General features: G+C 44.8%; 1 protein-coding gene across 1 annotated transcript; it reads right to left on the reverse strand.

Annotated features, from left to right (window-relative positions):
• Nucleotides 1-5,284: 5,284 nt before the first annotated feature.
• On the reverse strand, nucleotides 5,285-16,413 carry LOC137164312 (GTP cyclohydrolase 1-like). Its single transcript, XM_067565095.1, has 6 exons — nucleotides 15,972-16,413; nucleotides 13,944-14,053; nucleotides 12,623-12,678; nucleotides 11,021-11,052; nucleotides 10,124-10,208; nucleotides 5,285-6,938 (listed from the first exon to the last, which is right to left on the reverse strand). Exons 1-6 carry the CDS (start codon nucleotides 16,264-16,266, stop codon nucleotides 6,812-6,814), a joined length of 705 nt encoding a protein of 234 aa, XP_067421196.1. The 5' UTR covers nucleotides 16,267-16,413; the 3' UTR covers nucleotides 5,285-6,811.
• Nucleotides 16,414-16,881: the final 468 nt, after the last annotated feature.

The following is a 16,881-nucleotide window of genomic DNA, read 5'->3' on the forward strand; positions in this document are numbered from 1 at the left end:
AAATTAAGCATTATGAGATCAAAACAATGGAAACCCCATTTACATACCAATCAGCAGGGGGATGGGAAGCCCATAGGAAGGGAAGAACAGCAGAAAGCCTTCCTAACTCTTGAAACAGACACAATGAATTCTCAGGTGAAATAAGGGGGATAAATAAACATTATTCCTCACCTGAGGGATTGCAGGTAGGGTTGCTAGATGTCCAGTTTGTTGACTGGACAGACTGATCGAAAAGAGCACCTAGCGGTGTCAGGTCAGCAGTCCACTAAAAGTCCAGTTGCCTGCAGTAACCAACCTCCGCCACTGCAGGGAGGGAAGAGCAGCTGCTGCTGCTGCTGAAGCCTGGAGGAGCTGCTCTGCTCAACTGCTACACCTGATGGAGTGAAAAGGTTGGCTCCCGGACCTGATTCCAAACTAGGTACTGCTGCTGCCTGGAGGGGGGGAGGAATCCTGTCTGCCTCCCCTGTCCTTATTGCCCCGCCCCAGCCCCTCACTCCAGGGACCGATCCCCCTGCCCTAATGGCCCCAGCCCCATGCTCCAATGACTGCCTGCCCACTATGCCCCCATTTCCCCACCTCACCCCTCGCTCCGAGGACTTACTCCTGCTGTGCCCTGATTGCTTTGGCCCCTCGATCTGGGGACCAAGCCCCACCACGCCCCAGTTTCCCCACTGCAGTCCCTCGCTGTGGGAATGGACCCCCCCACACACTCTACTGTGTTCCAATTTCCCCACCCTGGCCTCTCACCCCAGAGACTGACCCCTGCTATGTCCCACTGTGCCCCAATGGGGCAGGTAGGCTCTGTGTCAGCTTCTCCCAGCCCGGCGCTGCAGGCAGCAGGTGAGTCCTTTGGGGAGGGCCACATGAGTGATGGGGGGTAGGCCAGGGGGTGGGGCCTCGGGAAATGACAGGGCAGGGGCCTTGAGGGCAGATGTGGGGCAGGGGTGTTTGGTTTTCAGCAATTAGAAAGTTGGCAACCATAATTCCAGGGCCCAGAGCTCTTAAAATCACAGAATGTTGGAGCCTTCCAACCAAGCGGATTGAAGTCTCTGGCAACTTAGTGTAGGTGAGAAAGCTGCTTCGGCAAAGACCGTAACTTGCTGATGTTAAGTTTTAGTCTTAGAAGTATATTTTTACTTCCATTTGCTTGTAACACTTTCTATCTTTATTCCTTCTACTCGGTATCACCTTGTCCTTTTGTTAAATAAATGTTTTACTTTTGCTATAAACCAGTGCAGTGCTGTGATTGACAGAAGAGTGTTTACCAAATCCCAGTTAAATGAATGAGCTACAGTGTATTGTTCCTCTAAAGGAGCAACTAACTTAGTAACTTCTGGGAGTGTTCCAGACATCATCTGTGGGGAACTCAGGTGTTGGGATTCACTGTTTGTTACCTGCAAGGCAAGGTTTGGACTGGCAGAGTCCTGAAGAGTTTGCTGGCCAGGCAGAGAAGTTGGTGTGTCAGGGAGTTGGCACGCAGGTTAGCAGTAGCAAAACTCTCACTTGCTGAGGCTCAGAAGAGTAATACAGTAACTCACAATTCTGGGAACCTCGGCAGACTGTCACAGTGGCAGATGAGTTCAGCTGAATTCAGGACTGGGAGGACATTGTGATCACTCTGCAAAACATGAGTGGGTGGTGGAACCCAGGGTGCGACCTTCATGCTTGTATGCAAGCTTTTGGTATCAGTGCTGTGAACCACAACAGCATAGCATTGAAGACATCCAGAATCACAGGGCAGGCAGTGACACACCCTCTTACTGGTATGGGTTGAATCCCAAAGCATCAGAGTATCAGACTCTGGTTATCATTCTTTTTATTCATCAGAATAAACAAATGATAAATAGAATAAACAAGGACTTTTCCAATTACTTTCCTGTCTCAAACCTCTGTTTTTATGGCAGTTTATCGAGAAAGTGGCGATAGGGCAACAGCTTCAACAACACTTGGCTTCCACCAGTTTCCTAAATCATTGTTTTCTAAAGTATGGGACATTCCCCCATGGGGTGTACAGCGTAGACCTTGCAGTTGTTCTCCAGAGTCTGTTTTTATTATTTGTTTAAGGTTAGTCTGCAGTTGTTACAGTTGCAGAAAAAGTCTTCAAAATACGAAGAGAGCGTTAACAATTCAATGATGTGTGCCTGAGTTTGCAGAGGGCATGAAACAATAGCTCTGAGGTGTAATTGTCCCATTTGTCCAGAGGGTGCTAGCTCAGATTCTTATGATGATAAATGTCAATATAGCTAACTATTTCAGTTCTCATCAAAACACATAAGAAAGCAGATCTATAATCAGCATTTGCCAAAGTGTGGGGCACACTCCTCTGGGAATGTATGCAGGGTTACTTGGGTGAGCGAGTGTGGGAGATCTATAAATTGACATTGATGGACCTCTAACAACACGTGGCAGGGCTGCAAGGGGGGGTGAGTGAAAGAGGGCTCAGCTTTCCAAAGTGTGGGAGACACTGTCCTAAATCCCTACCCATCTGCTTTCAGAGCTGGCTAGGGAATGGAGACAGTTTCCTGTTGAAGACTGACTAATTATCTCCCAGTGATGGACAGAGCTAGGAAAAGTGCCCATTTTGCTTTCATTATTTGTCAGAAGCCTGTGATGTCAGCCATCGTGAGATACTAACTCGTGGTGGTGGTGGTGGTGTAGGGTGGCCCTTTCAAGCTGATTCACGCCTTCCCCACAGAGAGATCCCAGGCACTGCTGCTGGACAACTGCTCACCCTTCCCAAGAGCAGCATCCCATTACATCTACCTTACTATTCAGTGCGTACGTGTACCCCACACGCATTCAGCATGGTGCTGGGTCACCCTCTAATGATGGCTGGGCCACATAGATGGTGTCATGAGCCTGCCTCAGCCCTGGCTAACAGAGAGGAGTCTTTTCGCTCAGGCTGCAGCAGCTCATGCTCTAAGGTGCAGAGGTCCCAGCTTTGATGACTACTGCTGATGAGTTACCCAGGGGTGTGGTATTACCAGTGATGGTTTGTATGGGGGACTGTGCTGGGTGAACCTCCTGAAACTCACTTCCCTGTATGTGGGGCCACCATAAGGGGTATTGAGAGAGGCTGTGCTCTTGTCATGTTGCTTATAGTACTCAGCTTTACTACTTTTTAAACAAATCCAATTTTTCCATTATCACTGCTTCCTTAGCAGCTGGCTCAGAAAGGGATGTGTTAATGGGGGACTTTGACTAAGACCATGGTAGCTGCATAGAAAAGAAGTGGACAACTCAGCATTATGGTAGAGAAAGTGTATTTTTTTAAAGACTGTTACAGACATTGTAAAACTTGAAACCACTTTTTGGATATTGAGTTCAGATTGTTTTTTAACCTATCACACATGCTAATGTAAAAGTACATAAAATCATTTAAAAACCCCAAACCCTTGTGTTAATTTCCATTTCGTTTTGGTCTCTAGAAAGATTAGGTGAAGGCCTTCAATATCATGGAAGTGGGGGTCACTGTATTTAAATGGGGTGATCACTAGGGTTCTGTATTTATGCAAATATTTGTAAAAGTATCAGATCATTTGAAACGTAGACCCCAATACTGCAGGATCATTTAGATCTGATTTTATGGGTTACCCATTTTTTTGCATAAATACCACACACTGCTGGAGTTGAGGTGTACTTAATTAAAAAAAAAAAAAAAAAAAAAGCATTTCCATCCCACAGTACCATGCGTTGTAGTGGCATTTTGTTTCCTGTTCTATTTGTACTGTAAAATCAGGGCTCACAGAGGAAATAGAGCAGACTAACAACACTTAGCACTGAATAACTATTTTCATCTTCAGAGCACTTTGTAAACACTAATTTATCCTCACAACACTCCTGTGAGGTAGGTAAATAGTAGCATTGAATCCATTTTACAGAAAGGGAACCTGAGGCAGAGTGACTTGTTCAAGGCTACAAAGGAAGTTAGTATTTTCCTTTTTGGATTAAAATTCATGGAAAATTCATGGCTCCCAGATTGCTAGACAAACGTGTGTCTCTCTCTGTCTTCTGTTAATGCAAAATAGCATAGAGACACAAGATGGATGAGGTAATGTCATTTATTGGACAATCTTCTGTTGGAGAGAGAGACAAGCTTTTGAGTTTACACACGTCTGTCCAGACCTGAAGAAGAGAGCAGTGTAAACTCGAAAGCTTGTCTCTCTCACCAACAGAAGTTGGCCCAATAAACAATATAACTTCACCGACCTCATCTCTCCAATACCCTAGTACCAACCTGGCTGCAACAATATTGCATATGTGAGAATAGGATACATAAAAAGGAGAGTTTGCCACACAATCCCTATGTAACAAAGCAAAAAGCTAATAAAATGTGTGTGTATAAAATATAATTTTATGCTCCAAAAGATTTTTGAAATCCACTAATGCAATTTCCCCAAAACACTCATATGTTTTAGCACCATTATTGAACAAAGTTATGCAGTTCTTATGATTATAAAATTTTCCTCTCCCCCACTGTTCAACATTTAGCTTTAAATAAAGTGAGCGGCAAGATGTCTCTCTATTGAACATTTAATTTATAAAGACACAAATTACTAGTTTAACTTATTGCTAATATTTCAGATACATGCTGCTTTTGATATTTTGTCAAAGATTAAGGCACATTCCCATTAAGGCAAGAAGATAGTACAATACCGTTATGGTACAGTGAGGATTTATCTCAAAATACATTTGCTTGTAAAATGATACTATTCCAATACTGAAAAGTAGACATTAAAATCAGTTACCAATCTGATGAGGGGGGTGGTGGGGAAACATTTAAAGTAAACAAACCTTTATTTCAAACTCCGTTATGGCCATATTCTGCTAACCCTACTCAAACTTAGTAGTTGTGTCTCACTCCACCAGTGGTCCTATTGAAGTGAAGAGGACTAACTGCACAGTAAGGTAGTACTCAATGTGAATAAGGGTAGCAGAATATGTGTTCTATACTTATGATCTCCAGGAGGAAATTCCATAGCTACATCTTTGTTCTGACTGGTTTAGTAATGCTGTGAGGCTTATTGTCAAAACAAAGGTCAGTGCCATTGCAGGGTTAATTACAATAAAGCCTTTCTAAGAATTCAGTACTCCAGCATTAACATACACTGCAGTTTAAAAGGGGCTGATCTTTTCTGTTTGCAGTGGGATCTGGAAAACTACTCCATCCCAGAGATATAATTCTTGACTCATATTGTGGTGTAAAAAATTGTATTATGACCTTAAGAAACAATCCTAGTGCCACATCACCTCTGCTTTTTCTTCAGATGGGATCAAAGCAAGATTTAGAGTGAGCTGGACTGGAGACCCAGCCATAAACAATAGACCTTTTTGGCTTGTGGGCCACAGGTCTCATTTTTACAACCCTGAAGGGCTACCAGTCTCTGCTGCAGCCCTCACCCCTACTGCAGCCAGACAGAAGAAGGTCAGCAAGAACGCTGCCTCCTTGCTGATTTCCCGTCCCTCTGGCTGCAGCAGGGAAACCACACTTGTCCTGTAGCCTGGATGCTCCACCTGGGTCCCTCAACAGTGGCTCCCTTTTGCAGCCAGGGGGACGGGAGGTCAGTGCTCCCCTCCCTCTGGCTCCAGTAGGGACCCCAGCACCTAGAGACCCAGGCAGAGCACTTTGCTCTCTGCTGAAGCCGGGGCTCATCTCCCCTTCCTCTGGCTCCAGCAGGACTCCAGCGCCTATGGACCCTGGTGGAGTGCTTTGGCATGCTCCCTGCTACAGCCAAGGGGAGGGGAGTGGTGGGCCACTTTGAAAGACCCCATGGGCCACAGGCTGGGAACCACTGCAATAGACCTTTGTGGTAGATGAAAGGCAGCTCACCTCACTGGTGTTGGGACATTATGCATATATTGAAACAAGCTGCTGGAGCACTAATGAGGTGCTAAGATCCAATGAAAGCCCATTTTTTGGCAATGACAAACCTAGGCCTTCTGGGAGCCTGTTTTACGTTGGGGGAAAGAATCAGGAAATTCTCTCGGGGAGGAATGCTGACCAAGTACAACCTTAGCCCCCTCTTCTAACCCTGCAGAAGCCACTCCTTAAAAATGCTCCTTGGGGACTTTCAGATTTCAGGGCATGGGTGCTTAGCTGCACAGGAAAGAGGCAAAGCTAAAGAAGTGCCACTCCACACCAATCACCTCCAAGCACATCCATGGAGATTGTCTGCCTCCCATGCATATCCCTAGTGGTGGCTGTGGGGATCAGCCAGGCCTTGGGCTCCCTGCTACTCCAACCTGCACTCAGCTGGCTATGGCCATTCACCAGATAGGAACTGCTGGAGCACAGTGGAACTCTGGTCATGCCCCCTCCCATCTGGGAATTCTTTTCTCATGCCTCCTACCCTCAGGGCCAAAAGAGGATGGCATTGGATCAGATTACACCAGGTGAATCCCTGGCTTGGGAAGTCTGCTGGCTTTCTAACTCCTTTGCCTCATACAAGGGGCTGAAGATTGAATCCTTAAGGTCATAGGATTTTGTGCCTTTTTTTTTTTTTTTGTTTTTTTGTTTGGAAAGGCTTGATTTAGCACCCACTTAGCAACATGTTTTTATGGCACTCTAAAGTTAGCATTGAGAAGCAGCTCATCTCTTTTCAGTTCAGTAATTGTGATTTAGGCACTTGCCTTCTCTGCCAAATATCTGACACATTACAAGGTATTACTGAGAAGTGAGACCCAAGCTGTCACACAGCTATTTCTACTACAACAGACTCTCCCAACAGTCCTGCATCACATGTAGTAATTAGTGTCTGGCAATTGGTTGTCTGTTAGTGCCAACAAACAGTGAGTGGGAAGCTGTTTCCCTTTAATTCTTGATCAGTGTAAGAAATTCCTCTCGGGTTTTTGGATCTTCTCGCAAGACTCCGAGCATGGTGCTGGTGACAGTCCTGCTGTTCATTTTCTGAACTCCTCGCATAACCATGCACATGTGCCTAGAAGGCAATTAGTTAAATAGTCAACCTTAGTTTAATATGTTGATAACCTATACCCTGCGATAACTGGATCTAGTTACCATTAGAATAATCAGCATACATGCTGTGTGCCATATTGTGTCTTTAATTAAAGCATGACCACATATTATTTATCGGGAGCCAACAGTTCACTCTGAGCTAGTGATGGAATTTAAGAATGATTCCTCTAGGCTCTTTAAATGTTGTAGTATTTCAAAACAACATTCAGTGGGGGTTTGTTTGCTTACAGCTATATTTGTTGACTGAAGTTGAAATAAAGGAATAAATATTGACAAGACACTTTAAGCCAAAGGTGTCTGAACTATTCAGTCTGCATGCACCACTTTTGCTCTGTGGAATAGCATAAGCCAGGCCAATAAGGGTATGTCTACACTGCAATGAAACACCCACAGCCCACTTGTGTGAGCTGACGTGGGCTCATGGGGCTAGGGCTACAGGGCTGTAAAACTGAAGTGTAGACATTCAGGCTTGGGGACCCGTGAGGGGGAGAGGGTGCCAGAGCTCAGGCTCCAGCCCGTGCGTAAATGTCTATACTACCATTAAACAGCAGGGTAGTCATACCCTGAATGTATTGGTACCAGATGTGACTAGGCCATATGTTGTTAGAATACACTTGGACAAGTTTTAGGGTGAGATACATGCCTGCATCTGTGCAAATGGCTAAGCATCAGCAAAGGATGAATATAAACAAATCACAGAAGTATGTAGGGACAAAATTAGAAAGGTCAAGGCACAAAATGAGATTCAAATAGCTAGAGGCATAAAAGGTAACAAGAAAACATTCTACAAATACATTAGAAGCAAGAAGACGACCCAGGACAGGGTAGGCTGGTTGCTAAATGTGGGAGGGGTGAGGTGGGTGGCAAACAATAACAGAAAATGTGGAAATGGCAGAAGTACCTTTTTGTTTCAGTTTTCACCAAAAAGTTTAGTAGCGACTGGACATCTAACTTAATGAATGCCAGTGAAAATGAGGTAAGATCAGAGACTAAAATAGGGAAAGAACAAGTTAAAAATTACTTAGACAAGTTAGATGTCTTCAAGCCACCAGGGCCTGATGAAATGCAACCTAGAATACTCAAGGAACTGGCTGAGGAGATATAGGAGCCATTAGCGATTATCTTCAAAAAGTCATGGAAGATGGGAGAGATTCCAGAGGACTGGCACTGTATTTGCCCATTTATAAAAAGGGAAATAAGAACAACCCGAGGAATTATAGACCAGTCAGCTTAACTTCAGTATCCAGAAAGATAATGGAGCAAATAATTAAGCAATCAATTTGCAAATACTTATCTTCTAGGGTAACAGTCAACATGGATTTGTCAAGAACAAATCATGTCAAACCAAGCTGGTGGCTTTCTTTGACAACCTAACAAGCCTTGTGTATGAGGGGGAGAAATGGTACATGTGGAATAACTTTATTTTAGTAAGGCTTTTGATACTCTTTTACATGACCTTCACATAAACAAACTAGGGAAACCACCTAGATGGAGCTACTAGAAGGTGGGTGCATAACTGGTTGGAAAACCATTCTCAGAGAGTAGTTATTAGTGGTTCACAGTCAAGCTGGAAAGGCATGTTGAGTGGAGTCCTGCAGGGATCAGTTCTGGATCTGCTTCTGTTCATCATAAATTATTTAGATAATGGCATAGAGTGTACATTTATAAAGTTTGTGGATGATACCGAGCTGAGCAGGGTTGCAAGTGCTTTGGAATTAAAATAGAATTCAAAATGATCTGGAAAAATCGTAGAAATGGTCTAAAGTATATAGGATGAAATTCAATAAGGACAAATGCAAAGTGCTCCACTTAGGAAGGAACAATCAGTTGTACACATATGAAATGGGAAATGAATGCTTAGGAAGGAGTACCGCGGAAAGTGATCTGAAGGTCATAGTGGATCACAAGCTAAATATGAGTCAACAGGCTAACAGTGTTGCAAAAAAAGCAAACATCATTATGTATTAGCAAGAGTGTGGTAAATGAGATACGAGAAGCAATGCTTCTGCTCTACTCCATGCTGATAAGATCTCAAATGGAGTATTGTGTCCAGTTTTGGGCGCCACATTTCAGGAAAGATGTGGACAAATTGGAGGAAATCCAGAGGAAAGCAACAAAAATGATTAAAGGTCTAGAAAATATGACCTATAAGGGAAGATCGAAAAAATTGGGTTTGTTGAGTCTGGAGAAGAAAACTGTTACCATGTCCCCCCTCAATCTTCTCAAGTACATAAAAGGTTGTTACAAGGAGAAGAGAGAAAAACTGTTCTCTTTAACCTCTGAGGATAGGACAAGAAGCAATGGGCTTAAATTGCAGCAAGATCAGTTTGGGTTGGATATTAGGAAAAACTTCCTAACTGTCAGGGTAGTTAAGCAGTGGAATAAATTGCCTAGGGAGGATGTGGAATCTCCATCATTGGAGATTTTTAAGAGCAGGTGGACAGACACCTGACAGGGATAGTCTAGATAATACTTAGTCCTGCCTTGAGTGCAGGAGACTGGACTAGAAAGCTTCTCGAGGTCCCTTCCAGTCTTGCACTTCTGTGATTCTATGCACAAGTATTAAAATTGTACCAATTTGAGCACACAAAGTGACAGACAATGGGATATAAGTGCCCAAATCTTTATATCCCACTTTTAGTTGCTTTCACTTTAACTGTCAACTGAAGTCAAGTTTCTCATACATACACTCCAACAGTTGTTGGAGTGTATGAGAAAAGGATGATGTAGACAGAGGTCACAATTTCCCAGAATGCGATTACTGAGATACTGTAATATTTCTCTATACTTAAAAGTTATCTATCCATGTACTTAAATGGCTCCTCATTGTGGCATCTGAATACCTCACAATCATTATGAAGGCATCCTGACATGTGCCCAGTGAAGAATAGTAGTATTAGGATCTCCATTTTACAGATGGAGAACTGAGCTACAGAGATTAAATGACTTGTCCAAGGTCCCACAGGAAGCCCGTGGTAGAGCCAGGAACCGAAACCCAGCTCACCCAAGTCTCAGTGTAGTGTCTTAACTACAGAACCAAACTCAATAGGTGGGTAACAATGACACCTCAATACTGTGGTGTGGTAGCTGTTTATACACGTTGACTTTAACAGCAGTCATTATGATTAACAATATTGAACAACTTACGATGCTTCTACAATCACAGCCACTCCAGCAGGTTTCAGAGCCTCTGTAATTGCCAGGGCGATCTGTCTGGTAAGTCGCTCCTGAACTAGAACAAGAACAGTAGGATTTTCTACACATAATAGCCACTCTTGGTACTACTTACAAATTCTTAAAGAAAATACATTCCTAACGTGATCTAAATACAGTCCATCAAATTCTCCCACCAGCTAACTAAAATAAATGAGTCCCTGTGCTAGAAATGGTTTTTTACATTATTTTTTCAATGTGAACTTAGTGTTGGTAAAAAGTGCTGGAATGACTGTACTGGAGCCCGGAAATCTGCTCTTTACCCAGTGACCAGATATGAATCCACCTTGAGTGCTCACAACATTTTTAATAGTTAACAAAACCTCCCTTACCTCCTGTGAAATACATTAGCCAAAGTCAATTTTTTCCCCACACTATGCTCCTGGGCTACCTATCAGATGTGGCCTATGTACTGAGTATGCTTCCTCATTCTTTCAGAAAAGGGGACTGTACACATTCCTATTCCATACACATACCTTCCCTGTAATACCCATCGCGCTGTTGATTGTAAAGTCTGAGGCTTTGGACTTAGGCCACCATACTGCCATGGGATAGACACCTCAAGCTTCCAATAAAGCCAATAGAGATTTGAGGTTTAGTTTGATATTTGCTGCTTGGTCCCTTGACAACTTTAACAAATACGCCACACTGATTATGGACCCAGTTCAAGAGAGTACTCAGGCCTATGCCTAACTTTAAATAAGTGTACTTCAACAGGACTAGTGACAGAATTAAAATTAGGCATACACATAAGTACTTTCTTCAGCTGGGCATCCTCTAGCTGCAATATAGTTCAGCAGAACAAAGATTTATTCTGGAAAGGATACAAACCTTGCAGTCTTCGACTAAAGATTTCAACAATTCTGGGGGGGGAAAAATGAAGAAAGAATAAAAAATAGTTCTTCCTGATTTAAACGCAATTTCAGTTTGGCTCAGTAGACTCTCTGGGTATCACAGGTGTTCAAGTAGGATAACATTATCTTGGCTATTAGAAGGCTAAATATATTTAATGTAAAATCACTTATACTACACAGTATGTAACATGATTTAAATACAGCTGATATTCAGGCCATTTTAGAATATCTTCTATACCGAATATCATGAATATATTCTACTCTGTAGACTATTCTACTTTGAAGCACTTATTTTAACCCAAATACTTTGTAACTGTATTTATAGAAAGCATTTTTTAAAAATTAAGTACTCCTCAAAAAGATCCTATTTAACCATATTATAATCTATTTTCAATTTGTGGATTATCAACCTTAGTGTCACATTTGTAAAGCAGTCTCTGATTGATCATAAACATGCTGGTGCTCAGAATGCAGAACAGATCATGGACTATAACAGGACCACTACTAGACAATTATATTCTGTAATTGACATACGGATCGTTCTTTTAAGATGTATAGGACATCAACTTTTACTTAAGAAACTCAGCCGGTTAAATAGAAAAGTGACTTTCGTTTATAAAAAGAGTTCCTATACAAAAAGAGACATATATCTGAAAACTCTGTAGGCAACCCTGATATATGCTAACAAAAAAATCAATTAAATCCAAAACCTAAGGAAGCACCCCCCCTTCCAGCAGCTTTCAATAAAACATAAAACTGAGCTCTTCACACAAGTCCTTAGCCCTGGTCAAGCCCTCCTTCCCGAGAAGCACTGTAGCATGCCCACAAGGCTAACACACCAAGGCTATTTCAGGCCAAAAGTGGAGAGCCAGTGCTAAAGTTCAGGGCCCCTCACAGAGAATGCTTTCCCACTAGTCCCCTTCTATTAGCAGATGATCAGGAGTGCTCTGTATGCACAGACTGCGGGGACTGAGTGGTCAGGGGAGGTTGGAAAGTCAGCACAATGATGGCATAAAAGGTTTATATTGGCCTTAAACACTTAAGGATGATTTCTCATGCAGAAGCTACATTAAGAGTCACAGGGGGGAAATCCAGATTTTCTATTAAGAGTCCTTCTCAGCTCCCTTTCATAATCCTGGTTCCTGGTTTACATGAACAAGTTTTACACCTGCCCCCTGTAGCCAGAGAGGACCTGCCCCCCTGTGAAAGGGAGATCAGAATGTCAGAACCCCATACAGGAGTTCCACAGCCCTCTGTGCACTCTTCAGCACCTCCACAGTAGACTCCTTGCACTTCAGTGTGCAGGGCAAGTGGGGACAGGGGATCTGCTCCTGCAGAGCCACCGGCCCAAAGGAGCCCCAGGTGTTCCTGCAGCCCTAAAGCTTCAGTAGTGGCTATGGAACAATAACCGTGTTGCTGCTGTACATCTCGGAGGAAGGATTCCTGTCCCTTTCCCTCTGCAGAGTGCCCCAGTACATGGCACCCTCACTTGCGCAGTGCACCAAGGACAGGATTTGGCCCTTACACCTTCACCATAGCATTGCACAGAGTATTTAGTTATGTGCATAGATGCACTTACCTTGCAAGTTTGCTTAGTCCAACCACTTTCTTTGTAGGTAAGTATCCAATATGCACCTGCAAACATGAACAGGAATCTAAGTGCTGAATGACTATTACACACCTGATTCTGCAGGAAAGTTGAAAGGCTGAATAAACTCAGGGCTCTGAGGTGCAATGTACAATTTATAGTGACTGTGGAGTCCCCATTGACTTGGCTAGGGCTTCACACAGGCACAGCAGTCTGCCCACCTGGTGGAAATTAACAGGATCAGGGCTCTTAAAGCCTAAATCTGTTGTCTTCAAGCCTGCTCTTTCCTCTAGTGATGTCAATGGGAGTTTCAATGCTGCTTTTAAATGGGAGAGGGACTGGATCCTTAATGCAGACAAAGTGCCCTCTGAAGTCAGAACTGCATGGTGTAGTAGCTGTAATTAAAGGTGCAGGAGGTGTATATATATAGATGCTGTGTGGCATATGTAGAGCAAGTAGGTTTATTAGTAAGGCAGAAAACAGGCATTCATATCGCTGTACGTTCCAAACAGTTTGAGCTCTCAAAAATTCAGTCTTCATGGAACAAGTGTTAGAGAAAGGCACAAGGAGGGAAAGCAGCAAATAGGAGAAGAGGTGTATTGAGAGAGAGTGAAGCAGGCAACAGGAAAGGAGACTGTTATAGGAGAAAAAACAGAGTGGGGAAAGGAGGAAGAGGGAGCTGGAGAGAGGCGGGAGTAGGGTACAAGGAAGTATTTATTTGTTTAGATCTTCATTCTACCAGGCCCATGCAGGGGGAGCTTGGGATGTACAATGATTGCCAGAGCGGGATGCTGAGTGCAACCACTTTTAAGGAGTTTAAGTTTTTTGTCTGGAAGAGACTTCAGGAAAAAACTTCCCTCCCCATACTCCCCAAGCTTGATCCAATACACCTTACGCAGGCAACCAACCCCTCCCCCCCGCCTGTCCCCCTCTCCCCATTGGCTTCCTCTGAGATTGTCTGCCTAAGGAGCCTCTCAGAGGGTAAATAATTTCCTGTTACATACTTGTAGAAAATGTGGCTCTTCATTCCTGCAGGGCAGTGTACAGCTACCTCTAAAATGCTTTATGCTGCAGATGCAGTTAGTTCACAAAAATAAGTCCTCTACTTATCCCCTCAAAATCCCCACGTCATAGTTAGCATGTTTTAAAACTCTTCCTAAGAATGATTACTCTGGATTCTTCAGCCTTGAATGGGGCATGAGCAACAACTCACCCTAGTTTTTCGAAACACATTTTATTTCTTTTTATTCAGTATAACAGCCTAGAACTCTGAATAACAAAATTTTTTTTTATAAGGCAGATGACTGACTACCTTGCCAAAGAAGGGTACCAAGTGGTGCTCACAAAGGGAAAACATATCAATATCCTTAACGATCACCATTTCATTATGATCTTCATCAAAGATTGCATCATTGAGTATATCTGAAAGGACAAGATGAGAAGTTAATGGAAGGTTCTACACAGGATTCGATCCTGAGTAGGATTATGTATGTACTACAATGGATAAGTCCTTCCCTAAGCACAAAACAAAATCTGATGTGTCAAGGAGAAAAGCACAATCCCAAACACTTTAAAAATAGTTTTAATGTGGGCATATTCTTAGCTGCAATTCAATGGTTGTATGGAACTGTAAGCATATTTAAAAGAATCCATTCTAAGCACAGATGGAATCCTACATTCCACACATCATCTTACATGCATGTAAGTAACTTTATACACAGGTGTCGTCCATGGACTTCAGCCCTACCAAACAGTGCTAAACTACATTTCATGAAACTCTTACTTGTGGGGCCTATTGAATGGTTCCAGTTCCCCGTTACAGGCAGAGTGAAGGGAGCACTGATCACAGTGCATGCCTATAAGGAGGACAGCACTCATTACTTAGGTGTTTCAGAATTTATTTCCTACTAGACTAATATAATAATATACAGTATATATAATAATTTTGTCTGGAGAAAATGGATCCCCACTACACATTATTTATCATATATATATATATACACACACACACACACACTGGAAACTGCAAAGCCTTATTTTTGAAATGACTCCATTTTATATAGACTCATTTGAAAGAGAAAAGTCTAAATACTGAAGATGAGAAAAATGGATTTGTCATCATAGAGGCCAGCTCCTCTTGTGTATATTAAGATACAGCATAGAGAACCAGAAAAATACAAAATGGGGGAAAATATAACTCATCTAAATGGCAACAGCTGACAAAAAAGTTGTTCATGATAAAAAGCCCTGAAGTGTAAAATTGCAATTGATTCTTATGCAAATACTTATATCCATGAGTAACTTTATTCCTGTGAATAGTACCCCTGAACTTACTTGCAAGCACAAATAAATGGTTGCAGGCTCAAGGCCTTATTTTACAAAATTAAGTTAACAAAAGTACTATTTAAGTTTAAACTTTATTAATATGCCTCCAGGCATAATTCCCACACAACCCTTGAGCCTGCTGCCACTGGCCTTCCCATCCCTCTTTTAACTGATGCTCAAGCTGAAATTCTTTTGTTTCCTGTTTATTATTTGTACCATGGTAACGCAAAGGAGCCTCAGTCAGGGACCAAGACCCCATGGTGCTAGGAGCTGTACAAACATAGAACAAAATAACAAATTACTTTTCTATGGGTGACACATCTGACTGAGCACAGATTCATTTACTTGGAAATTACCCCCCCCCCCCATCCCATCCCATCCCATCCCATCCCGCATGCCACTTACACATGAGATCCTCAGTCTACAGCTGCAGAGTAAAATGGAGAAGATTCCCTGTTTGTAATTCCCCTTCCTTGTAGCCCATTTCACTGACAGGGCATTTCATCCCCTCAAGTCAGTGAGAGTGGGAAGGCTATTGAAGGCTTATGGAAGTGAAGTCTGTTAAGTGCAAGAACTGAGCCACAAAGCACCTGCCGGGAATGTAAGAATCTGCCCTCCTAATTAAGTGGGGCTTCCCCCTGCCTCCACCCCCACCCCAGACTGGAGGGGTGTTAACGTGCCGCTTTCCCCCGTGACTGAGCCCTGGACCTATGTGTTAACGTCTTATGCTAAACAATCTGTACCACCCCTTGTAGGTACCCGGGACCCTGAGTAACTTTCCCAGCCCCAACGCAGCGATCTGTCTCTTTCTACCACCAGCGGTGGGTCCAATGCAAGCGCCATGTCGCCGGGGTGGCAGGCAAGGACTCTGCACGCAGCTGGGGGAAGGGACCAACTGAGCCCCTGCCTCCAGCGCGGGGAAATAGCATCTCTGCCCGGGGCGCTTGGGTGGCCGGCCGGGGAGAGGCGGAGAGCGGGCGCTCGCCCAGCGCCGCCCGCGGCCAGCAGGACTCACCCTCGGTGGTTTCTCGGTAGCCTTTGGTGAGAAACTGCATGGCTTTGGCGGCCCTCCTGGGCGTCAGGAGCAGCCCCTGCCTGGCGGGGTTCTCCCCCAGCCCCTTCAGGATGCTCAGGTAGGCGTCCTCCAGCGCGGGCAGCTCGGCCCCCTCCGCCTCCGCCGCCGCCTCCTCCTCCCGGCTGCGCTTCTCCCGGTGGTGCTGCCCCAGCGCCCGGCGCACGTCGGCGGCCAGCTCGCCGTAGCCATTGCGGCAGAGGCGCGGGGACTCCTCGCCGCCCGCCAGGCGCTCCATGCTGCGGGGGCTGGCCGCGGGGAGGCGCCGTGCGGTGCCGGCCCGGGGGGCGGCCGGGCTCTATTTATCCCCGCTGCCTCGCCACGGCTATTTCCCCCCAGCTCGGCGGGTGACGTCCTCGGGGCTGTCAGCTGGGGCCGGCTCCTCTGAGCGGCCTTTGTCCCCGGCTGCCCCTGGGCCCCGCGGCCAGAACCCACCTGACCTGCGGGCAGTAATCGGAGGTGACACGGCTGCTTGTCACGCTGCACCCGCCCCGCTTATGCGCCTGCATTCCCGGGCTGCGGCTTCCAGAGCGGCCCCACCCCAAGGGCGTGACCCCGGCCGGGTGAGCGGGACAGAGAACAGAGCAGCCCACCCGCCCCCTCTTCCCGATCCCGCTGCAGCTCCCTGCTTGGGGGGGGGGGGGGGGGCGCTTTTCTAGGCGGCTGGCCCCGCTTCCTGGCCGAGGATGCTGCAGACTAGAGTGGGGGGTTGAAGGTGGTTCCTTATCCGCCTCCGACCCCTGCCCAGCTCCTGAGCTGTGGTTCCTAGGTCCTGATTCCAAGGCCAAAACTATTTACAAATGCAGCCGGCTGGGCTCCTAGAAATCTGATGGGATGGGATCGAACGTGGTGA

Source organism: Emydura macquarii, unplaced genomic scaffold (assembly GCF_026122565.2).
Source record: "Emydura macquarii macquarii isolate MOO-44397 ecotype Brisbane River unplaced genomic scaffold, CSIRO-AGI_Emac_v2 contig_2676, whole genome shotgun sequence".
NCBI classification, from domain to species: Eukaryota; Metazoa; Chordata; order Testudines; family Chelidae; genus Emydura; species Emydura macquarii.